At 33.5% G+C, this 24,549-nt stretch overlaps 2 protein-coding genes across 7 annotated transcripts; one reads left to right on the top strand and one right to left on the bottom strand.

Annotated features, from left to right (window-relative positions):
• The first annotated feature begins 2,048 nt into the window (after positions 1 to 2,048).
• LOC101263361 (ribosome production factor 2 homolog) lies at positions 2,049 to 5,040 on the top strand. 2 transcript variants are annotated; one of them, XM_004249410.5, is made up of 7 exons: positions 2,049 to 2,178; positions 2,267 to 2,341; positions 2,672 to 2,875; positions 3,761 to 4,006; positions 4,093 to 4,335; positions 4,425 to 4,490; positions 4,571 to 5,040. In XM_004249410.5, exons 2-7 carry the CDS (start codon positions 2,273 to 2,275, stop codon positions 4,694 to 4,696), a joined length of 954 nt encoding a protein of 317 aa, XP_004249458.1. In that variant the 5' UTR covers positions 2,049 to 2,178; positions 2,267 to 2,272; the 3' UTR covers positions 4,697 to 5,040. The 2 variants fall into 2 exon arrangements, with proteins under 2 accessions (XP_004249458.1, XP_010312243.1); XM_010313941.4 differs by having other exon boundaries at positions 2,080 to 2,130.
• Positions 5,041 to 5,627: 587 nt separating this feature from the next.
• Positions 5,628 to 18,701, bottom strand: CTR1 (ethylene-inducible CTR1-like protein kinase). 5 transcript variants are annotated; one of them, XM_010329385.4, is made up of 17 exons: positions 17,870 to 18,687; positions 15,196 to 15,497; positions 14,962 to 15,106; positions 14,617 to 14,720; positions 13,386 to 13,594; positions 11,746 to 12,156; positions 11,536 to 11,576; positions 11,105 to 11,173; positions 10,849 to 10,949; positions 10,672 to 10,756; positions 10,490 to 10,588; positions 9,346 to 9,414; positions 9,109 to 9,240; positions 6,599 to 6,693; positions 6,319 to 6,505; positions 6,045 to 6,232; positions 5,628 to 5,869 (listed from the first exon to the last, which is right to left on the bottom strand). In XM_010329385.4, exons 1-15 carry the CDS (start codon positions 18,386 to 18,388, stop codon positions 6,397 to 6,399), a joined length of 2,490 nt encoding a protein of 829 aa, XP_010327687.2. In that variant the 5' UTR covers positions 18,389 to 18,687; the 3' UTR covers positions 5,628 to 5,869; positions 6,045 to 6,232; positions 6,319 to 6,396.
• Positions 18,702 to 24,549: the final 5,848 nt, after the last annotated feature.

The raw sequence follows: 24,549 nt of genomic DNA on the forward strand, positions 1-24,549 counted from the left end.
TACATTACATACATAATTTACTTTTAATACATATTGCAAATGTATTGTTATAAATGGTACTCTAAATAAAAAGTATTATTAAAATCAATGATTATTTATCAAAGAGAAAATACATTAAAAAGAATCTTGAATGTGATCACAAAACTTATTTTATTACTTTAACTACACGGGTGTTTAAATACTCCTTATATATTTTGAACTAATTAAATACTACCCTAAGAGCTGACGTGACAAGGTGAGTGTATTCAGTCTCATCAAAGCGCGTGAAATGAAAAATGAAAGGTAAAATCATACAAATGATATTTTTTTTATTGATCAATATATAACTAATAATTTTATATTTTTTATATAAGTTAAAGTTTTAAGAAATGTGAAATTTTTTGTTTACAAATAAATGAAATTTGTAGGTTCAATTTTTTCTTTAAATATATCTAATCTTTTTGTTGTCTCTTTATTTTGTTGTCTTCTCCAAATGTCTTCTTTCCCATTGAAGCACTTATTATGTTTTATTTTATTGTATTGAGTTTACTTCAAAAATGTTAGGGGTATTTAAATGCTCATAACATTTAAATGTTAAATTAAATTGTGCGGCTAAGTTTATTTATTTTCTCTTTATTAACAGCTACACATCCAAATTATTTTTTCTCATAAAATAATCTAATTGAATCTTACGCATAATATAAGGTTTTCATAGCTAATTTAGAATAATAAAAGAAGGTTTGAAAAGATCTGAGATTTGATATAATATTGTTTTCCGTCCATATATTAAACTAAAAATGTTTTGATGTCAACTTTTTTGAATAAGCCGTATCCCAATTTCTAACGGCTCATTTTAGAAAATGATGTTAATTATTTCATTAATTACGTGACAAATTTTCATTTATTTATTTTGAATCAATCTAATTAAAAGATTTCTAATTTGACATTCACCTTAAAATCAATGTTTATTTGTCAAATGAAGATCGAAACATACTATATACTCATATTTATGAAATGAACGGAATTTTTATCAAATATAACATGACTTTTATTTTCAAAACGTATATAAAATTTCACTAACAATTTTCTTGCTCGAAAATTGTATAAAATTGATATGACACATGTATATAAATTGTATAAAAGACAGTTTATGTTATTGAAAAATAAATAAATAAAAAAGATGACTAATAAGGGTAATTAACATTTCTTGCTTCAAGTATGATTTGAATTAAACTCTGCTACTGTTAAACATTTGATAACTCAAAACCATATAAAATATATAGGAACAATATAAGGACTTGATTTTGTTCATCTTTAAGATATAAAAATAGCATAAATAATGAGAAAACAAAAAAATTAAAATAGCTACAAAATAAATAGGAAATGAAATTCTCCTTTTAACCTATTTATTCATTTCCCATCATACCTAAATAAAGAGATAAAAAAAGTTTCAATTCATTTTTTTCTGTCTCTATATTGCTCCTAATATAAATGTGTAGTTTAAGTACCAATCTATTCACACATACATATGGCCTTTTAAAGTTCTTTAGATTCAAATAGTGGAGATACAAATATGCTATATTTTGTAACTTTGTGTTATGTTTGATAAATAAATGAAATTCTCTATATTTTTAGTAACATAAGATCTTATTTAGCTACCATGAATCATTTTTGGGAAAAATTACGAGTATAAATAATCATATATTAGTTAATTACTTAACAAAGCTATAGTTTGTCTTAATTACAATCTGCGACCTACTGTTAGTTATAATTACGCGGCTCAACTTTTTGGTTTTGTATAATTCGCATGTTTGTATAATTTGAAATTTGTGTAACTTCTGTATAATTTATAATTTGTACAACTGTTTACACTTTTGATGTTTGTATTTGTATAAGTTTGTTATTTCGAGCTCATATAAAAATAATGGAATTATATAGATATACCCACAAATTACACAAATCGGGAAATTATACAAATAAGACAGTATAAATTATAACTATAACCCGTGAATATGCGAACTATAGTTATGAAACATATTAAGTTTAGGCCCGTGAAATTACCTCAATATATTTGGGCCTATGCATGTTTTTCATCACTATTAGGCCCAAGACCCGCACAAAAACCTCAATTCTTAAACCCTAATATTTGCAGTTAGTTGTTTCTTCTTCCTTTCTTCGCCATTTTTTTCTCTTGTATTTGTGAGTTAATGCATAGTTCTTTTCTTTCATAAAATGAATATGAGTAATTCATATTGCTGATCGTGTAATTGATTTTCGTTGTTCTCAGGTAATCATGATGAAATTCAAAACCCCACAAAAAGGAAGAATCAGGAGGGAGCTTGAAAAGCGTGCTCCGAAATTGGTGAGTTTGCTCAGCTGAATATTGGAGTTCTTGAGTGTTTTTTTGTTCCATTATTGAGCTAATTTTCGATTTTTTTACTGGTATTACTATAGTTGTATTCCCCAAGAAAAAGAAAAATATGGTTATAGTTTGTAGGATTCATCCTCGGCTAATAGTTGGGTTAATTGTATTGCATATAGCTGTAAAGACTCTATCTTTGAGTAGTGTATTTGGACTTTATCAATAGTTAGTTATTTTCACGCTAGGTGGTAACCTTTTTTTTTGTCTGTGTGGGAGGTGGCGGGGTTTGAAAGATGGGGTTTTGACTGTGATGACAACTATTTTTGGCAGGTTGAAACTGGGAAGAAGACTTTGATACTACACGGTACGAAAACAAGCCAAGTATTGAATGATGTGATGACCGAAATTTATCACTTGAAGAGGGATAATTCCGTCAAATATACCCGGAAGAATGATAACATTAGACCATTTGAGAGCGGGGGCGAGACTTCTCTCGAGTTTTTCTCCCTTAAGACAGATTGCAGTCTTTTTGTGGTAAGTGGGTAGAGGCACTTTTCTTTTGAATCTTTTTTTTTTCTGTTCATGGTTACAAAGGTGTTATTTTTATAGCTTGTTTCCATGTTAATCAGGATTTATTTTGTGACTCCCTGACTATAATGACTTGTTTCATATTAACATGATCTTCTTTTTGTGGCTCTCGGACTAGTATGTTGTTCTTTGTTTGGTTTGTTCTGAAGCTAGAGATATCTGATCTTCTCCAACTATTCAGCTAGCAAAACAGTCGGAACTTGTGTCAAAAGATGCTACATGTGTAAATCAAATACAGGAATAAGAAATTAGGTGCAATATTCAGCCATTTGTTACGTCTTCCTGAAAGTCTCAAGGGTGCTCACTTTGACATGGAAGTGCATTATATTCTTTATTAGGTTAAGCCGTAGTCCTTAACCATCACTTGCGTATGATTTCCATTTGACGTGAAGTCTCAGGTTCTACATTGCACAGTTCCAAGTCCTATTGCCCTTGTTAAAGCATCAATTAGTATTATTATTAATAGTAGATTTCAACTATTTATGCAGATAAGTACACCTATTGTTACTTTAGATACTCAAGAATGAGATTGAGTCTTTTTGGACTCTAGGTACTGTGTTGAATACCTTGGTTTCAGCAATAGATTATCTTTGTTTAAACTGTTGAAAAACATATCCCTTTATCAGGAACATTTTTTTTAAATCGTTCCTCAAGAGCTCCCACTTTTTTGCTCCGTTGGCAACTCGAACCCAAAACCTTTGGGTTGGAGGTGGAGGGTGCTTACCATCTGAGCAACTCCTCTTGTCATCATGATTATCTTCTTTGATTTTATCTTCGGGACATTCCTACCTTTTGTTTTCTGCACCCACTTACAGTCTGGTTGTTTTTCAGTATGGTTCTCACTCCAAGAAGCGCCCTAACAATCTTGTTCTTGGACGAACCTATGATCACCACATTTACGATCTTGTAGAGGTAGGAGTGGAGGAGTTCAAAAGCATGAAGTCTTTCAAATATGATAAGAATTTGGCTCCTAAAATTGGGTCCAAACCTTTTTTTGCCTTTATGGGAGAAGGATTTGAGAGTGTTGAAGAGTTGAAACATTTGAAAGAAGTTTTGCTCGATCTATTCCATGGCGAGGTTTGTTCCTTTTCTCGATAACTTCTCTGCTTTGCTTCATTGAATCCGAAAGAGTGACATCAATGTTTGTGGGTTCAATTTTGCAGGTGGTGACCAACTTGAACCTAGCCGGATTAGATCGTGTATATGTTTGTGTAGCTGTGTCACCAAATAGAGTTTTCTTCACACATTGTGCATTACGTCTTAAAAAATCTGGCACAGTTGTTCCAAGAATAGAATTAGTGGAGGTTGGGCCATCCATGGACTTGGTAACTCGGCGACATCGTCTCCCTGATGACAGTTTAAGGAAAGAAGCTATGAAAACTTCTCTTGAAAAAGCAAAGAAGAAGGTTTGATTTGCTTAGTTACTTTCTCAAATCTTGTTCTTTTCTACTAACATGAGTTTTGAGATACTGATGTTACCTGCGGTCATTCTCAGGAGAAAAATGTTGTCAAAGATGCTATTCAAGGAAAACTCGGGAAGATTTACATTCCTGATCAGAAGGTAAGGAGACGTTACCTGGTTGAATATTGTATATATAATTATGTATCTGTTTACCAGTGACAAATTCTTCGTTTATGTAGGTTGGAAGTGTGCCATTGCCTCACAATGCCAAAGGAGTTAAAAGGGAGCGTAGAGAAGCTAAGTTGAAACATGGAACAACAGAGGAGCTGCCCGAAGAAAAGAAGCAGAAGCTGGATTCCGAGTGATTTTTGTTTGACCCTTCTGCAGTGTAAGGCCTTAGAGGGTTCTCTCCTACTGGATCAAATCAAATTTTGTTCTATCTGCCTTTGTATAAGATATAGGCACACAACGTATTTGGCTCTAACCCTCACTAAACGGATGGTCACAGTAGGTTTCGAATCTACTACGTTCAAAGTAGTCTAATGCCAGGTGATTGTTGTCAAAAGATATCATCTGGGAGCTTTCTGACCTCAGAGCCATAGTTATCAATTATCATTGTTGTTTTGTTTTTTCTTATCTTTGAATGAAATTCATTATATGATTGTTCCCATTTGGTATATTATGGAATGTATTTCTACTTGTTTGGAAATGTCAGTACTATAAAAAAAAAAAATTAAATTAGTTATTTTTAGTTCATGAATAACTTGAGAAGGTCTCTTCTGTAGCTTTATAGTTCAACCAGCTGTTTCTTATTTTCAAGTTTTAAAAAACTATGGAACCCCAATTGTCCTGTCAAATTACTACATCAGAGCACAATTTAACGCCACTCTGTAATGCACCTGTTTGGTAGGAAGGAAAATGTTTTTCATGAAAAATACCGTTCTGATGCACTTTTACTTATTTTCTTGTGTTAAGTATTTTTAAAGCATTTACGTATCATTTAGATTTTAGACATATAGGTGGAGCAAGGGCGTGGTGTGGTATCAGCGTAAATATGAAGTATATCGACAGACAATGACTCAATCAATGTGAAAGTCCATGTGTCTACTTTCACTAGAGAAGTTATTTTTCTCATTTTTTTCGTCATTCTTTGCTCAACTATGAAGGAACACTCTTTATTTTTCTCATTTTTTCGTCATTCTTTGCTCAACTAAGAAGGAACTCTCTCTACCAAACTGTGTTCTCTCTTTTTATTCAGTCAAGGGAAAAACAACAAATCATATGAAACAAACGTACTTTATGATCCAAATTTCCATTATAATGCTTTTACATACAGTTATACAAGAATCCTGGGCAGAAATTACAAAAAATTGGAATTGAACAAAATCAGTTGCTCAAACAATGGTTCAAAGAGGAAATGGACACGCCCAGTACGAAGGATCTTCTGTGAGGCAGTGGCCACTGCTTGAGCTTGCGAAGAAAACTTGGTTTTCTCCAAAGCCAATCTGAATTAATATGAACAGGTACATCATGCAAGCCTGAAAAACATACAATGTATCCATCAGACTTCACCGCCATATACAGGGGAAGAAACTTGCTTACAAGTACTGTCATAAAACATGTGCCGTTGGAACTGCAAGAAAGCAAAGAGCTAGACCCATTTTTATCGAAAATAAACTCCGATATCTAGGTTTGTTAGGCTGGGCATCTCACAGAATACTGGCTGCATGTCAGTCTAAAGTAATGCCTTCTCAATCCACAAACAGTTCAGATGCTCCAGGCTCCAGCAATTCCCAAAGGATCCACCAAAACCCAAGAAAGTGTCATCGAGAGAAGTTATTCCAAATATTCTACCAAATTATTCAACTACTGCTGGCACCAGTCACCTAGAGTTAACTTACCTAGAATTGAACTAAGATGTGACATACCCAAGGTAATAACTTTAAAATTCAGTGTAACGAAGAAACAGTTTGGGTGATAGACAAACCTGACATAATCCAAATGTTCTTCCTCCCAGAAACATGGCTTGCAATGACGGCAGAATATGTGCAGAGAGCACAGGTATTCATGAGAGCAACTGCATGTCTGTGTGACCTGGTGGAGGTAGAGGAGATTTAAGATGAGGTCTCAGCATATCCATGATAGTGGAAAAGGAGGGGCGTTTCCACGGCTCACTGCAACATCATCAAAAGTAACTTTAAGATAACACATTAAAACAATCATGATGCTAAATGGTGCAAACTTGGGAACAAGTAAAAGAAACACACTTAGCCCAGCAAGCCTCAATAATAATCGCCACTTGAGGATTCAAGTCACTTGGAATATCAAGCCTCTTCCTGTTAAAGCCGACAGCTGCTATAACCTACAAAGTCAAATTCATTAAAGCACATTTCCTGCCATTCACAATAATAAAAAAGAAAAGAAAAGAAAAGAGAAGGGAATAGTTCAATAATCACGAGGGTTGACAGATGATCCTCTATTTGATCTTTCAAAAATCAAACTTGTAGCAGAAGCTAGAATGTACTATATATCAACGAGAAACAGTTTTAATAATCATGAGGCATTGATATTGTATTGTCTCATTTGGTCTTCCATGAATCAAACTTATTTCTACATGAACATAGGAGTCTCTACCCAATTAAGAGAACTTCTCACAAAATTGGACACAAAATAAGTGTAAAAGCTAAACTCAACAGTTAATCCAACTAGCTAATGTACCCTATATGGATCTTTTTTCTTCTATTATGTTTATTCTTACATAAGCTTGTATTGATCTTCTGAAACTACTTTTCTTCTTGTGCTTGTGCCCTCTTATCGCCTTCAACCTGCATATTGCTGCACCTATAGACTGGTGCACATGGAGGTCTACAAGAACATGAGGGAACTGACTTCTTATATTGATAATACTCTTTAAAGGCTTTTGATATTCATAATCCATTTGTTCTGTCTTTTTATTTTAACAGCTCTTTACACGCTTCTCTAATTGAGCTCCCAAGTCCTAAGCCTCTCTAAAATGTACCAAAGACTACTCTTATTGCTTTCATAATGCAACTTGTCATTTACTTCCCACAATATCTACATCAGCTTCCAACTCCCATTTACCTTCCTTCTATGGCCTCTAGTCCCATGGGATCTCTTCGACCAAGGTTATCCTACTATCCATATCTTCCCAAATTTTTGTTTTAGTTCTCTTGTCTATTATTTGTAGTACATAGAAACCCATGATGTTGAGTTCATACTTTTCCTACAATAGACTTAATGAGATAAATCATATCGCTGATTTTCTTTACTTCGACAATTCACTTTAAATCCTAATACTGCAATGAGTCCCACTTTCTTCCCAGTTTTATCCCACAATACCACATTTTACAACATATGTTGCCAATTGTTAAATTAGGTCTTAGACCTAACTCACACCCCAAAATCTAACTCAAAAGGAGGAGGATTGCCAAGCCTTATAAGGAGTCCACCCATCTCATTAACCGACTTTTTGTCATTCTTTAACACCCCACCTGCTTTGATACCATGTGAAATTAGGTCTTAGGCCTAACTCACACCCCATAAGCTAGCTCCAAGGGAGGAAGATTGTCCAAGCCTTATAAGGAGTCCACCCATCTCATTAACCACTGATGTGAGATTTTTTGTCATTCTTTAACACCAATATCTCTAGATTTCAGCATCCACCTTCTTCTCTTTTGGGAACTGGCAACTATTACTGATGTCACTAGCACTAAGAAAGTGTTGTGATTACACTCAGAGAAAAAAAAAAGTGAACCCTGGCCATCAATACAAAATATCTATGAACAGTAACAGGGTTTCAGCATCCTCAACTACATCCATTGTACACCAGGAAGAGACCATAAAATACAGTCAGATTAAACTTTGAACTTGAGCTCTAATGCCCCTAACATCTTCCATTCCACTCCTTCCCAGATACTCCACCACATGCTAGCAGAGCTGAATCTATTTGCTTTCCCGTCAAACAAGTCTATTCCAACAACTTATTTGAATCTTACTCTCTTGTATTAGCTTCTTCTTCCCCATCCTCTAACACACGGCAAGCTTGTCCTATAGAGCACCACATTAATTCGTCAATGTGGTCAGACTAATTTCTTTAGTCACACCTGTATATGGTGTGGGAAACCTTGCTTATATTTGCTCTCACTTTCTTTTTAATAAAAAATATTTGCTCTCACCTAAGAGGGAGATGTGATGAAACCCCGAGCTCATTTAACACATACTCCAGTGCTCATATAGCACATGTCTGGATAGGCAGGCATTACAATTATAGTAAGATGATTCATCATACTCGTACTACTTTTATGCTGGCCGTCAACCTCACCGCCGCCACTTCCATAGTTCTCTTCTTAAATATTATTTTGACAAACTGTTTACATATATGTTGCACAAAATATGAACTATTAAAAGACTACACAAGAAGTAAAATAAAACCTACACACAAATAGAAATTAGTACCCCTGGAACTCTTCCATTCAATGGCTCATGAATGCCGAGCTTTCTACATTAACTACATGAAGAAGAGTGTAGATGACGCAGAGCAAATTGAAAAGACTCTTCCTGGAATGGCTCATCCCGACTTGTGGTGCCCTAATCCCTGGCAGAGCCATATGAGACCGACTCATTTTCACATCCCAAGAAATAGCTTTTGGTCCTTTGTTGATATATAAACTATTCACCTCTAGATTGCACTGTTTAAATCATCATTTTTACCTAAATGCTCTTAACATTAAAATACTTCAAACAAACAAATACAAACCTGTGGTGGGTTCAATTTATTCCATGGTTGTTGAAGAGTTGCCAGCTCCCACAAAATGACACCAAAGCTGTATACATCAGATTTCTCATTTGATGGTTCATCACGAATAACTTCAGGCGCCATCCATTCCGGCTGTCACAATAAGCACCAAATCATTTATTTCCCCAATTCAATCATCAAGAAAAAAGTCAAAGATCAACAGAACATAAAGGCACCAGAGTCGAATTAAGAATTTACAGTTCCGGCAGCAGTCTTTGATGAAAGGAATGTATTCGCTTTGAAACGAGAAAGACCAAAATCACAGATCTGATGAAGACATTAGACAAGAGAAAACATTTAGTACCTTTTACTGAACAAAGAGAAAGAACAGCTTCATATATTATTTTCAATATTCTAGACAAACTCTAGCGTAAATTATTTGTTAACTTGCAATATTCCTCTCATCATTAAGCATCAATCACAAATAAAAGTAGAGGTAATATTAGACATAGTCACACTACACTATGGATGCTGCTAGCTGTAAAGGACAGAGCCTTCTTAAATCACGGACATCCCAAAACCCCTCCTCTTTCTCAAGCAAATTCTCAATCAGATCTCAAGAACTTATTTTTTTACAAAAATCTTTTTTTGGTTGGGTTTGAAAAGTCAAATTGAATGATCAAGAATTTATTAGTTTTCCCTCGATGGTCCAAGTTGATTAAAAGGAAGAGGACCACACACGCATTTCCAGAGTAAGAGGAGACACATCTACCCTAAATATTTCCTGTTAAAAAAGAAATTAATGCACCAAGAGGTTGAAAAAAGAGGAGAAGATATGTCATGGAAAAACATAAGAAGAAAATTTGAAAGACAATCTAAACCGGAAATAGAAACTTCCTTCTCATATTGACTCCTAAATTTCTTGAAACATGCTGGATAAATGGCAGTTGAAATAAGCACTTTATAGATGGCATATATCTAGAAGATCACAAAGAAAGATTATGGACCAGACTTCCTCCAAAATGTCAAATAATGTATAATTATTTTTCCCCTTTTCACAGAATTTTCAAGAAATATCCTCTCTTATCGAAAAATAACTCATTTCATGGAATGAAAAGTTAACTTTCATCAGAGAAACTGATAAATACTTGCTTTATGTTATTCAGCAATTTTGATTAGGTTATAAAGATTCTGAAACTACAACTTTTATATGCTTCTCTTGACCCTTGGGAAAATGTCTGAGGAAGTTGGGTTTGAAGACGCCTCTCAAATGGAAAAAAAAATGTCCTATCCAGGATGATGCTTCCTTCAGATTTGACTACTCTGACAGCCAAGTCTGAGAATACATCAATCATGACAAAGAAAATTGAACCTTTATGCTTGCTAAAGTTCTTACTCTCACCTTCACTGTATATTTTTTGTCTACTAGAAGATTTGGAGATTTTAAATCTCGGTGCACAATGGGAGGATTGCGTTTGTGAAGATAATTCATCCCATTTGCCTGCATGGTATCATATTAAGCGATCAGCCCCAGTGAATAAGTAAAATGAGAAAGAAGAGAGGAGTAGGACACATTTATCATACCACATCGTAAGCCATACACAGCCGACGCCTTTCATCCAACACCTCTCTCGCACCAGGTTTATGAAGAAGTCTATATAAGCTACCTCTGAAATACATGATAACATGGCAACCAGTCAGCTAAATCAGGAAAAACAAAGTGCTTTCTCTAATAAGCTGAAGAGAGAAATAGGCTAAGACCTCGATAAATATTCCGTGACTATGGACAAATTTGGTGGCTGAATGACAGCACCCATAAAAAGTACAATATTTGGATGTCGCAACCGCTTCATAATTGCAACCTAGGACACCCAAAAAAATAACAGAATTAGAAGGATGTAGAAGGAATACAAATAACAAACTGACGTCCGCAGATCCTCAATCTCCGTGCATTCTGGTCCCTTTCTAGTTCTTCCTGATTGCTAGTCGGATGTTGGGGGAGAAAGCACAGACTTACCTCCCTCAAAAATTCCTTGAGTCGCTCTGCATGAAAATCTTGTTCCATGAGGATCTTCACGGCAACATCCTAAATGATACAAACTTCCATGAGATACAATCAGGAAGGAATAAGACCAACGTAATATAGCAGGCTTCACATGGTTGTATCTCCACTAGACATAAAATAGACTACCCCTCCTCCCCAACATAAAAAAGTGAAAATCTGAAAGAGAAAAAGAAACAACAACGCCAGTAAAAAGTATTTGAGAGGGAGCTTCAGAGCTAACTCGATTAAACTACAACAAAAATACGGTTTCCCCCCAAAGAAGTACAATAGAGATGAAAAAATTCACATTGCAAAAATGGATCTCTTAAGTAGAAGATACGTTGAGATATTTTTTCAGATAGAAGATTTCCAAAAACTGAGATCTAATTGGATAAGTATCTTACAGAGCCATGCCAATCACCACGGTGAACAGTACCAAAAGACCCTGAAAATAGACAAACTATGTTAGCTTAATCAAGTAAGAATGTTATGGTACTATACAATCCCATATAATGTGTCCCCTCAAGGGGTAAAAAATAACAGAAAATAACTGACATTTAACCAAGCAACCACAGCTCACTATTCAAATGGCTAAAATCCAGGAGACAGATTACCTGCCCCAATTTTCTCCATTAGAACCAGATCATTCCATGGAATATTGAACTCTTCTACATCGAGATCAAGTTCTTCACTTGGTATAGCAGAAACAACATGACCTCCTCCAGCAAGAAACCTAGTATCATTTACTGTATCTGGTCGTGTCATCGGTGATTGAGCATCTTCCCGTAATGGAGGAACATGCTTCACAAGAACCTGGTCCTCGTCCATGTTCACTGGGTTTAACATACTTCGAGGATTATACATTTTAGAAAGTTGAGATTCTTTATCTCGTCCCTTTTTCCATGCATTTAATGGAGGCAGAGGTAACTGAGAAATTTCATCACGATTACTTGAACTAGAGACTACATTGTTTCTGTCAATGCAACTTCTGTCTGATTGTCCTGCATCTCCATCAGCTGCAGCTCCTACATCAAATACTAATCATTATGAATCTCTGAAACAGGACTGGATGGATCTAGTATTCACTAAAAAAACTGAAGAGAAATCGTCCAAAACAAAATAGTACTAATATTTATTTGCACAATTAAAAAAAAATAGATTACATACTTTCCTAGATAAAAGTCAAGGCACAAGGTAGATCACTAGTGTTATTAATTAGCCTTTGCATATTATAAATTTAGGTTGTCCCAGAAAAAAAGAAGGAAGATGCGAAGTATGTATATATACATGTATATATACTGATGAATTTCCAAAGGTTGATCAAAATTTTCTAGAAACAAAACTCAACACTCAGTAGATAGGACTTGTGGAGGTGGGAAGCAAGGATAGATGGAGGTTTTCCAATTAAAATCATACTACCACAAGCTTTTAGTGAGGAAAGATGGGCTTCCTGCATGTATTATTTGGCTTCTTAGCACACCTAAAAAGTGTGCTTGGCTTGGTTGGCAGCAAGGGAGCAGTTCTGACCACTGGAAACTTGAGGAAAAAGAGGATCACATATGTTAGCTAGTGCTTTATGTGCAGATGTTCAAGAGAAAATGTGGACCACCTGTTATTGCATTCTCATGTGGATGCACGATTATGGGGTATCTGGACTAGCTCGAGGTGTACCTTACAATATGTTAAAGATGAACATGGTACGTTAGAGTTCATAGATTCACTACAGGAATAGATGCTTAGTCTGGTGAGAGAACCTTCTTTTTGTTTTTGTACAGAAGGGTTTCACACTTTGTACTTATCAAGGAACCAGCTTAACACCAGGTTTCTAATTTTATTCTATAATATACACCACTTCACCTGTTCCAAAAAAAAAACTTGAAACTCTGGATCGTCAATGTACTCAATTGTGTTTTAAGACATTACAGTGTTGAACAATGTTATAAGCAAGCTGAAAGTATACTCCGTTCAAGTAAGACAAATAACCACACATACTGGCGAACTTTTCAGGAGATTCTAATAAGTTCGACTGATTATCAGACACCACAATTTTGACACAATATGAAAGGGAACTTGGGAAAAGGGGGCATTTTGGTGGAATGCAGCATGCTAGACTGAAGCAATTCTAAATTTGTGTATGAACCTGAATATTTGTCAACATATCATGGCAAGGGCCAAGTAAGATGTTGGGAAAGGACAATTCAAAACAAACAAAATACAATGCATTTTTTAAGCAGCTAAAGAGTTAGATAATCACCAGCTGAAGAATCATCAAACAGTAGATTAAGTGATTGACTATCCAAGAAATACTGTTTGGCCAATGACCTGAAATCAGTTGTAGGCTCAACTTGTCTGTATCTCGGAAAGCGCAAAGGTGAAGGGATTGAGATGGAAGATGGACCATTCAACAAGGAATCTGGTTCGCTTAAAACTCCAGGCTTACCGATCAAATCAACCAAGTACTCCCTGTATGGTCAAGAGTTACATGTCAATACTAGCACTCCTTCCTAATATGAGGCTAACCAGGTAGCACACAAATGTTTAGCATATTTTAAAACTATATATGTCTTATCATGTAAACTGAATCCAGCAGAAAAGCTCAACAGATGAAAATAACAGACATATCCAGTTACTAATCTATTTCCAACTTAAAGTAGCAGTCTGCTTTGGATATCTGATTCTACTTCCTTCTAGTACTTTGGTTCTTCTTATCTGCATTTGGGGCTGCATGGAAGAAGAGAAGGATTTTTTTGCATTGGAATTTGGATCATGATTTAAAATCTGAGTGATTAAGACCGTATGACAACTTTAGGTACATTCCCTATCTCATCAACAGTGGATCCGTTTTTTCAAGTTTCATTTAAAAAATTCAATCTCTGCATATTAGTAAGAACTACCATTCCACTCAAATATCTTAATTCTAAATTACTAAGAATGCTGCAGCAAGTACTAAGAGAAGCAAACTTCTGCTAGCGACTGAATCTTTAAAGATATATATTATCACATCAGGAAGGTCACAGTATTAGCTATTACAACGAGAAATTTTGCCAGTCATGTTCCGAATATATATTGAGCAGCTCTTTTGACAAATAAATCATTTTTTGAATTTGTTTTTCTTCACCAGCTTTATGAAACCGAAGAAAAATTGGATGTTGGGCATAGCAGGAATAAAATAACCACGTGAAAGAAGGCAGAAAGCATCTATACAAATTACAATGTTATCAGCAGACACATTATAGCAGTAGGAAAGTAAATCTTGATCATTTATACAATATATATGAGGGGTATCAGTTATCCAAATAAAAGTAAGTGGCAGCATCAACTACCATTCGTTTTAGGACTCAACACACCATCCCCAAAACTATTCTATCTAGGAAAAAGGTATACAAAAGGTGAATTGAGTATCTTTCCCACTTTATATCCTAGTAAAATTTCTTTCAAATGAACCAAAGATTATAATACACACCATATGTAATCTGAACTTTTACCTGTCATGTTCAAATCGAACTAGACATGAGGAAGCATCAGAGCTATTACAATATTTACATCCCTTGGCAATTCGACATGGTAAATCAATGATGTCAGCTAGCACCTGTAATGATTACATAGATGTTAATGATAAAACATCAACCTTGTACATGACAACCAAGCTAAGACACTATGGATTGCAAACAATATCACTCTAAGCATAGAATAAATAAAAAATAAATACAATATCCACAAGGTTTCTATTTAGTGATAAATACACACATTAGTCTGATTTTATCCTTAAATCTTTCCTTTACAAATTAGATATACTGACTTATACCAGAACCAACTTAACAAGTACATACTTTAAAAAGCAAAGCACGATGCCTGCAAAGCCCAACAGACAGGCTACCAATGGGAAGCACGATAGTTCCAAAACGATCCTTCAGGTCATTACTGCACCCCTTTGACATGGAAACCAGTTCCTCTTCTCCAGCAGGAGCTGCACCCCTTTATAGAGAGAATAAAGCTAATTACAAAAAGAAATAGGAAAAAAGTGGGTCTGTTGGAGCTTCTAAGAAAAAGCTTTCAGTACTCACCCCATATGATCGCAAACCAGCTTGGCAAGCTGATCAACAGCTTCTTTTGTGGTGATGCAACTAGGGGATATGCTATGAATTCTATTCTGCAGTTCCTTCAAGCTGAGATCATTACAGCGATCAATTAAAATCACTTCAACAGATGGTGCTTTAGAGGGATCAACCGCCCTCAATGATTCAATTGATGGAATACGGCCACTTTCTTGCACAACTGAGCAGAGAGCCCAAACATATGGATCCATCCCATAAATCCAATAAAATCCATCAGGGACTTTGTCAAAGTATGACATACATCCATTTATCTGGCATAAATAAAGAGGCCAGAGCAATAAAATGACATTAGGAATGATGACCTGGAAATCTAGAGACTGTCTCAACTCTCAATTGAGAATGAGAAGAGATCTGTAAGATAATTTAAAATCACAATAGAAAGGCAACATCTAGTCAATAGGTGAGTATGACTACATTCAAAAAAACATCAAGGTAGTATGAAGTAGCTCCTACCGCAAAACATGAAACTAACAGAAGAATATGTGATCAAACTTTTTTTTTTATCATATCATTTTCTAGGGCCTTGCAGAAAAAAGGAAGGGGGTTGTCAATGCCAAGATCACATTTTGACTACGAGAAAGGCTTAAAACTTTTGAGCTAGTGTAAACAGCTCAGCCTCATTGTATTTGGCAACAATGAAAGAAGAAATAGAAAAGTAGAAAGAAGAAAAGGGGTGATCGCGATTAGCACTTAGAAAAGTTTGACTTCCTACAGCCCTACCCAAGAGGCAAGAGCCCATCAATTGTACTTTCCCACTTCGCTCCTTTAGTGACTTGAACCCCCAACCTTAGAGTTGAAGGTGTGGATTACAACTAGGCCATCCTTCCCTTGTCACAAGCAATCAATTATTTTCACCTCCATATCAAATTTTAGAGATTTAAGAGTCTTGACACATGGTATAAACATAAAGACGTTGTGAGTAGAATTATTAAGATCTCTTGAAATTGGGAAGGAAGTTAAAGAAATGAACAATAGGCCTAACTCCATCCCAAGAGCTAGTTTAAGCATTAAGAATTATATAAAACCATATAAAGAGAATACAGTCTATATTCTCAACCATCTGGAACTCTAAGACACGCACAACTCAATCCCCACTTTCAAACAATATGGAATTAACACACAACCACATAGCAGAGTTGGACCTCTGGAGCGTGGACTACAGGTCCAACTTTGGGTTACTATACAGGTCCAACATTGGGTTACTCTACAACTGAGAATTTATGAAAGAGCAGGATTCCATGTGTTTGGCTAATTGATAGCCCCAGGACTATGGAACATGTGATTAATATTTCTATTCAGTGGACAAAGTTATTGCCAAGAAATTATTTTGAATCCATCGTTTGAGCTCGTCATAAAGTAATAAATTAAAAATTGCTCCTGCTACTCAGCCGAGAGCCTTAAGCATTAGAAAATAAGGTGAGGTTCACAAATATTTTAGATTTTTGTACAATTTGGTATACTTCTTGTATATTGATATTTTTTGTCCATTATTAATAAAAAATTATTACAACAACAACATACCCATTGAAATCCCACAAGTGAGCTTTGGGAGGGTAGAGTGTATGCAGATCATACTCATATCTCATGGGGGCAGAGTTCAGGAGGACTCTCAACTAGAGTACAACAAATTGAAGTAGGAAAAGGAAAAGCAGTGAAGAACCATAACAACTAATAAGGAAACAGCAACAACAACAAAATAGTGCGATAGCAGAAACACAATAAACAATAGATGATGCTAGGAATCAAAATCAAGACACTACAAGAATAATTAATGAACTCTTTTCATGATAAAAAGGGATGGATCCAGTTGTAACATGATGAATATACTTTGGGTCTAACTCACCCCGAAAGCTAGTTTATAATGTGAAAATTGTCCAAAACCATACAGAGAGACTTCAATATAAAATATTTGATCAACGTAGGACTCTAACAAAGGATCCACCAATTACAATATATAATAATTATGCATGTATTTGCATTTGAAAAGCACATTCCTTCCCCGCTTAATCACCTACTTTATGCATGGAGACGTTAATAGTCTAAACTAAATCCTAAACTGAGTTATATTGTTGTCCTGCATAGGTTGTCTGAGAACTTCTTAAAGAGTTTAAAAAGGTCCCGGATAATTCCACTTAATGTCAAAAGAATTTAGGTTGGATAATCAAATTTTTTGACAAATCAGAGCCAACATTTGAAATGCCCATCCTAACACCCTTATGGGCCATATTGTAATTCATGTGTGAGATGATATATAGTCATTTCTTGTTCTACGTGATTATAAGGGTGTTGAACATTTCACCTATTACCTTAAGTTTTTGGATTAGAAACTCAAAGCCTCCCACAATCCACCACTTAATCAGCTAAGACATTTGTAATCATATGTGGATCCACGATTGAACTTTACGAGTTTGAGTTCAAAACTATATGGATTGAGTAAGTTCAAAGTCTACTATTTGTATTTATTTAATGAATCTTTAAAGTATACACCAGTTAGAGCCAACTAGCTTCTACACTACATCCTTCACTGTTGGTAAAGCTGAAAATCATTACTAAACAATTACTCTTAATTCTCTCTTTTACCAATATGAAATTATCAAAGGATTCCTAGCAATAAATGTCATACCCACAATCGATGTGACATTGTTACCGCTGATGCAGTAGAATCTGAATCTCGGGATGCCAATACATCAGTCACAGGATCCAAGAAGTTTGGACTATCAGCACAGGTTGCTTCTGAAGAGAGCCTTATTGCCAAAGCTAACTGCAGCTGATAACTCTCTTCCGTCTGCTGCGCCCAGCTCCTTGCCACCGACGAGCCACAGCCCTCATTCTTATGCCCAAAGGAAGTCCCCACGTAGTTCTCCCCAGATAACGAGCTACCACCGAAGCTACCCTCGCTTGATTGCCTCTGCGACCCGATCGAACCCGGTACCCGAAATGATCCGACCCGGTTATGTGATTGCATCATGCGTTGATCCATCAAGTCCAAATCAAATACTTTACCTCTGTTCTTCTCAGCAGAACTAGACTCACCGTACGGCGCTACACCAGCTCCGGCAGAGAACTTCGGCGCCGGCGGCTGGAAAAAATTATCATTAGGAATTTGATTCAACAAAGTATAACTCGATCGTCTACCAGACATTTCCCTGTATAAAAACGTTCAGTTACCAACTGCCATTAGCAATTTTCAGCTCAAAATACACTTCTCTCTCTAAATTTTCTCACAGTAAGAAAGAGGATGGAGAAAATGGATGTGTTTGTAATATTCTGAGAAATTTTGAGGTGTAAAAAAGCTATTAAAGTAGAATTGTGGACTTTAACTTGAATTAATTATAGCAAGTGGGGGCTGTTTGGTCATGAGGCTGAAAGATGCATAGAATTTTGTGCGTAAATACGTGAAGGTTTCCGGCTTCCCCTCTTTAACTTGTTTTTTCCTCTTCTGGTGAGCTGAACTTAACCCATCGCTTTAGCCTCTAACTTTGAATTAAGGACAAATTCATGTTCATACTATTCCCTCCGTTTCATTTTACGTGATGTCAATAATAAAAAAATATTATAATACAAAAATATATTTTCTAATTTGAATTTACTTCATATTTATATTCGAATATGAATAATTAGACATTTAAACTTGTATAAAGTTTAAAAGGTAGACACATGAGTTCAACGTTTCTATAATACATTTAGGACACCATGTATGACATAGATTGTCGTGTGGTATACTATGTAGGACGTATTGTCTATTTATTCAACTTTATACAAATTTAAATGTATACATGTACACACTCAAACTGAAGGGCATTAATGTGAGATAAGGCTAAATTAAATTAATAAAGGGCATGTTATTATTATAGGAAAATAGTTTTAAAATACCCCTCAACTTTATTTATTAATTGATTTTATACTTGCCGTTAAAATGAAGTTATTCTTACCTTTAGTATGTATCATTCCTACCCCTTCTTGGATGGAAATTTCCAAATTAACCAAAATTGTCTGGATTTCTTAAAAGATAATCCACCATCCTGCTTAGGGCTGTGTATCGGCCGGTTCGATTCGGTTTTGAAATTTATCAGGTAGGCTTATTGGTTATTGGTTTGTAGATATGTGAAATCGATATAGAACCATTAAGATATTGGCTGAGCGGTTATTGGTTTATCAATTTTTGCTCGTTATTGATTCGGTTATCGATTTAATCGTTAAGATTTAACACAAAAGAAAAAACATTAAAAATCACTTAGAAACAAGGCGACAAACCAAATAAATCATGCACTTGAGTTCACAAGTTACATCTTGCTCAAAAGCAAACACTTTTACATTGTAGAATAATCAAATGTCGGAGACGACCAAAAATAAAAGTAGAAAATTAAACTCTAAGTCGATAATTTTATACACAAAATGGTATAAATATAATTATTTAATTTATTATCGATTATCGGTTAAACCGTTAAGAAAAAACTTTAAACCGTTAAGAACCGATAACCCAATAACAAAAAAATCAAAACCGTTATAAAAATCACTAAACTAATAACCCAATACTATAAACCAATAACTTTTTTATCGATTCAGCTAATCGATTTTGATTCAATTTTAAACAATTCTAATCCAGCCATCTCCTATAAAGTTAAGAAAATAGATCATAATCGAGTACAAATAAGTTAGAGACATGTAAAATAAATAAAACGTGGCTAACATATAATTGTACTAATCAGCTTAAGTTGGAGATTGATCATTGACTAAACATACTTTAATAGCTCATAATTAAATATTATCTAACACCATATGTTAACTAATTCTACAAAATAACTATACAAAAATTTGGACATATGAAAGAGGAAATCATATAAGATTTTGAAATGTATTAATTTAGTACAAGATTTTATTTTTTTCTAATGATACATCTCTCCCTCTTAAATTATTCTTTTTACTTTTTAGAGATTTTTTTTTATCATATCAAAAGAAGAAGCAAAATATGACTCTACTTGCTCAACTTCAAAGTGAGCCACATAATCAAATTACAAAGGCTATATATATTAGTTTTATCTGGTATATTTTTTTTTTTCTCAAATAAAATTAATTTACCCACCACATTTAATCACACGTTATAAGTTGTAAATCAACTGTTAGTAAATTTATTATAATGTGTATAGTTAACAAATTTGTCGAGACAGCCATCAAGATAGAATTTTTAATGATAACATAATTGTCAAACTTACTAATTTTATACAAATATACTCTCCATTCATTTTTATTTGTCATCTTACATTTTCGAAAGTTAATTTAATTAATTTTTAAAATTATATTATATTGTATTAATTTAATATTTTAAATAAAAAATATTAAAAATTATACGGAACATATTATAAATTGTAACTTTTTACATATCAATATGATGAAATAATATATCGTAAAATGTCCGTCAATGTTTTAATAGTTTGACTAAAAAAAAAAATACTATAACAATTAAAAATTGACAAAGGTGGAGTGACTTTATTATATGTCATATGCACTTTAACTTTGCCTAAATTTATATTTATGTCCTCCAACTTTAAGTGTGTAAATATAGACACTTAAATTTGTATACAATTGAACAAATAGACATACATGACCTATGTGACATTCTACACGACAATTTGTGTCTCACATGATGTCCTATGTGTATTATGTCGCATACATTGAACTAATGTGTCTACTTGTTCAACTTTCTACAAATTTAAGTGACTATTTATGCACACCCAAAGTTTGAGGGTATAAATATGAGATGAGATCAAGTTAAAGGGCATATACATGAATTATGTCATAGTTAGACAGATGGATATTAAGCAAATACCCCATAGAATTAAAATAATTAAAAATATATACCATTTTACATTAATACCTCACTGAGTAAATAATTACACTATATCCCCCCCTCCCCCCAATCTCCCCCAAATTAGTTTCGCATATCTACTACTATATCAATACCTTATATTGTTTGATATCCTTAAGGCTGATAATTTCACTTAACTGATATTAAATCATTGTGTGTGTGTATATATATATATATATACACACACATACACGTATAGTGTTATTGATTGGTGAGTAATTTCTTTATAAGAAACTTTAATGCTACCATAATAATATACATATACTCTTGTATTTATTTATTTTTTTGACAAAATAAATACATTTAATTGTTGATGTAAAATAATTCATCATAATTATTTAGTATTCAAATTTTGATACAAAATCACAATATTCAAACATATATTTAGATTTAGACGCCTTAATTTAAATATTCATACATGCAATTATATTCAAACATATATTAATTCTTTAGATATTAAGACATTTCTTACAAGTCTTGATCATCCAGTTCTATTTAAACCAATGAAGTGGTTGTAATGTAAAGGAAAAAAGCAAAACTTATTTGGATGGTTGTTACACGTTACTCGTTGTATTATATTATATTATATTATTAGTTTAAATACAATATTTACTTTGATTGTTATTTAAATTCTATCATATTGTATCGTTAAATCTATTGTTAGATAACGATATAAAGATCCATTTTATGTAGCAATAAATTAGGTGTAATCACATTGTTACCTTGATATTTTCTTTTCATTTGTCTTTATTCGTTATTTAATAATTGTGTTTATCTTTTACCCTACCTCTCGTTCCTATTTTTCTTGTAGGATTATCATTCAAATTATGAGTGAATAATATTATGGAATGATGGAAAAAATACAATCTATTCGGACACTGTATTTCATTAAGACAATATAATATAATATAATATAATACAATACAATAAATTATGAATAGATACATGACAATCATCCAAACTAAGTGTTAATGCTTGAGATCTAAATGATCGAAAATTCAAACTTAATAAATAAGTATACATAATAACTTAGATCTAAATGATTACTATTCGAACCTTCATTATATGTGGACAAACGAGGTTCAAACATAAGATCAACGAGTCGGATCCAAAATACTTACACAACCACATATTATATTCAAACCGTCATTGTGTGTAGACAAACGAGATTTAAATATAAGATCAATAAGTCGGATCCAAAATATTTACACCACCACACATTATCATTCAATAGATTTATATTCAAACCTTCATTATGAATAGACAAATGAAGTTTAAACATAATATCAATGAGTCGGATCCAAAATATTTATAACACCACACATTACGATTTAGAAGATTTAAATTTGTTTTTCTCGAGCTATCTTTTAAGATTAAATTTTTTTAGGGTAAAGAAAAAAGAAATCATCATAATTCTGATTATGACATGACAAAAGAAAGAAGAGAAGTATCTCGAAGCACTTTTTGGTTGAAAATTAAGAGGTTTGATTATTCTTCTCTCTTATCTCATGTTATGTCTTTTGTATTTTCACGATTTATATGTCATAATTTAGGGTTCATATTTTTCTAAAGAAAAGAATCAAAGATAATGTATCCTCAACCTTGCTTGCATGATAAAATAAAACTATGATATACGAGTCTAATTCAACTTTTAAACACTAGCATAAGGAAAAAATTTCTCAAACTCATATAAACAGATCATTATCAATCCTTTTTTCCAAATAATACGAAACTTTTACACACTTAAACACTTCCTTCACAATGAAATCTCAATTTTTTTTTGTCACAAACATGTTCATGGCTTATCTAATCTAATTGATGTCTTTGAAATACTCAATAAGATTTGAACGAACATGAATGTTAACATGCATATAAAAGAACCAAATATTTGGGGATTGATGTGTTCTTTTTTGTTTAATTTTTTGTCATGTTTGTGTCCTAGATCAATCAGAATTTAGATCTCATATTTATAAACTTAAATAGATGAAAATTGATTCCCAACCTTCTTTTCTACAAATTTATTGTATCTCAATCATAAGCTAATCTACCCAATAAGTTTGATAAAACTAAAATACAGAAAGAAGATTAAAATACTATTTCCATTTTCCTTTAATTTTTTTTAAAAAAAGCTAACTAATATGAATAAATGACAAAATATTAAAATTGATCAATATAGTAATAATTTTTTTAAAATAGTGTAAAAATATTGAAAAAATTATGAGATTAAGCAAATATATACTAGTTATTTAGCTAACATAGCTATAGTTTGTATTATAATTACAATTCGAGACTTACTTTTAGCTATATTTATATTCTCTCTCTCCTCTCTCCTTTCTTCATCTCTCTCGTATCTCTCTCCGCTCTCTCTAGAATCTTGCTCGACACTTTTTCTTTCCAGTCATTTCTCCCTCGCCTCTATCCTCTCACTGTCCAGTCTCTCTCTCACTTCTCTTCTGCCAATCTTTCTCTCACTTCATACATACACAAATGCATATCTTTCCGCCTTATACACTCATAATTATACAAATACAAATCTTTCACTGTCCAATTCTCTTTTACCTTTTTCTGTCTCTCGTTTTATACAAACACAAATGTATAATTTGTGTTTGTGTTTGTGTTTGTATTTGTATAAAAGGTGAGACGGGATATACAAATACATATCTCTTCGTCTTATACACTAATAAATTAAAATTATAATAATACAATTCTCCCCTACCCAATTTTCTTTTGCTTTTCTCTCTCTCGCTTTATAAAAAAACAAATGATATAAATACGATTTACAATTTCTGTTTGTTAAAGCGAGATAATTTGGATATATAAATACAAATGTTTTAACTTGATTCAATTATATACAAATTCAAATTGTATGCAGATATACAAATACAATTATTGATACATATACATAATAGTTACATATATACAATTATCTAACAGATATACATATACAAATTCAACTCTCCTCCCTCTCCCAATCTTGCTCGCCACTCTCCTCTCTATGACATGTATCTACAAATCGTAATTACCAAATTATAACTATAAAATATAATTAAATTATTTTTGAGTGACTATATGTGAAACTTTTCCGGAAGTATAATGTGCCCATTGGAGGTAGTAGGTACTCCAAAACTTCATCATTTCTAATTGGGTCGAATTATAAGAGCCCATCAACTAATCGAGTCGGGTAACGGTTCGGAAATGCTGAAACGGTGCAACCCAGACGCGCGAATGGCGCGTTTGCTCAAAACACGCTGACCCAAAAAATGGAGGGAATTCCAAAAGCTACGAGGAGGGAAAATAAATAGCCAATAAATAAATGCAGTTAAATTACATAAACTCTGCATTTATTCACATTTTTCTCTTCTTCTCATCCATTATTATCAAATCATATTAGAATTTTGAATTCTAAACTCATAAAGTTCGAATTCTGTATCCTTAAT

Source organism: Solanum lycopersicum, chromosome 10 (assembly GCF_036512215.1).
Source record: "Solanum lycopersicum chromosome 10, SLM_r2.1".
In the NCBI taxonomy this organism is placed as follows: Eukaryota; Viridiplantae; Streptophyta; class Magnoliopsida; order Solanales; family Solanaceae; genus Solanum; species Solanum lycopersicum.

What these genes read in the sequence shown, in the direction of transcription:
- CTR1 (XM_010329385.4), bottom strand. Translation starts at nt 18,388, where the DNA reads ATGTCTGGTAGACGATCGAGTTATACTTTGTTGAATCAAATTCCTAAT. An exon ending in GTTCGATTTGAACATGACAG is followed by an intron (nt 13,595 to 14,616) that starts GTAAAAGTTCAG and finishes TTGACCATACAG; the next exon opens with GGAGTACTTGGTTGATTTGA. An exon ending in CAAAGACTGCTGCCGGAACT is followed by an intron (nt 9,241 to 9,345) that starts GTAAATTCTTAA and finishes TTATTGTGACAG; the next exon opens with CCGGAATGGATGGCGCCTGA.
- LOC101263361 (XM_004249410.5), top strand. Translation starts at nt 2,273, where the DNA reads ATGATGAAATTCAAAACCCCACAAAAAGGAAGAATCAGGAGGGAGCTT. An exon ending in AAAAGCGTGCTCCGAAATTG is followed by an intron (nt 2,342 to 2,671) that starts GTGAGTTTGCTC and finishes TATTTTTGGCAG; the next exon opens with GTTGAAACTGGGAAGAAGAC. An exon ending in TCGATCTATTCCATGGCGAG is followed by an intron (nt 4,007 to 4,092) that starts GTTTGTTCCTTT and finishes TCAATTTTGCAG; the next exon opens with GTGGTGACCAACTTGAACCT.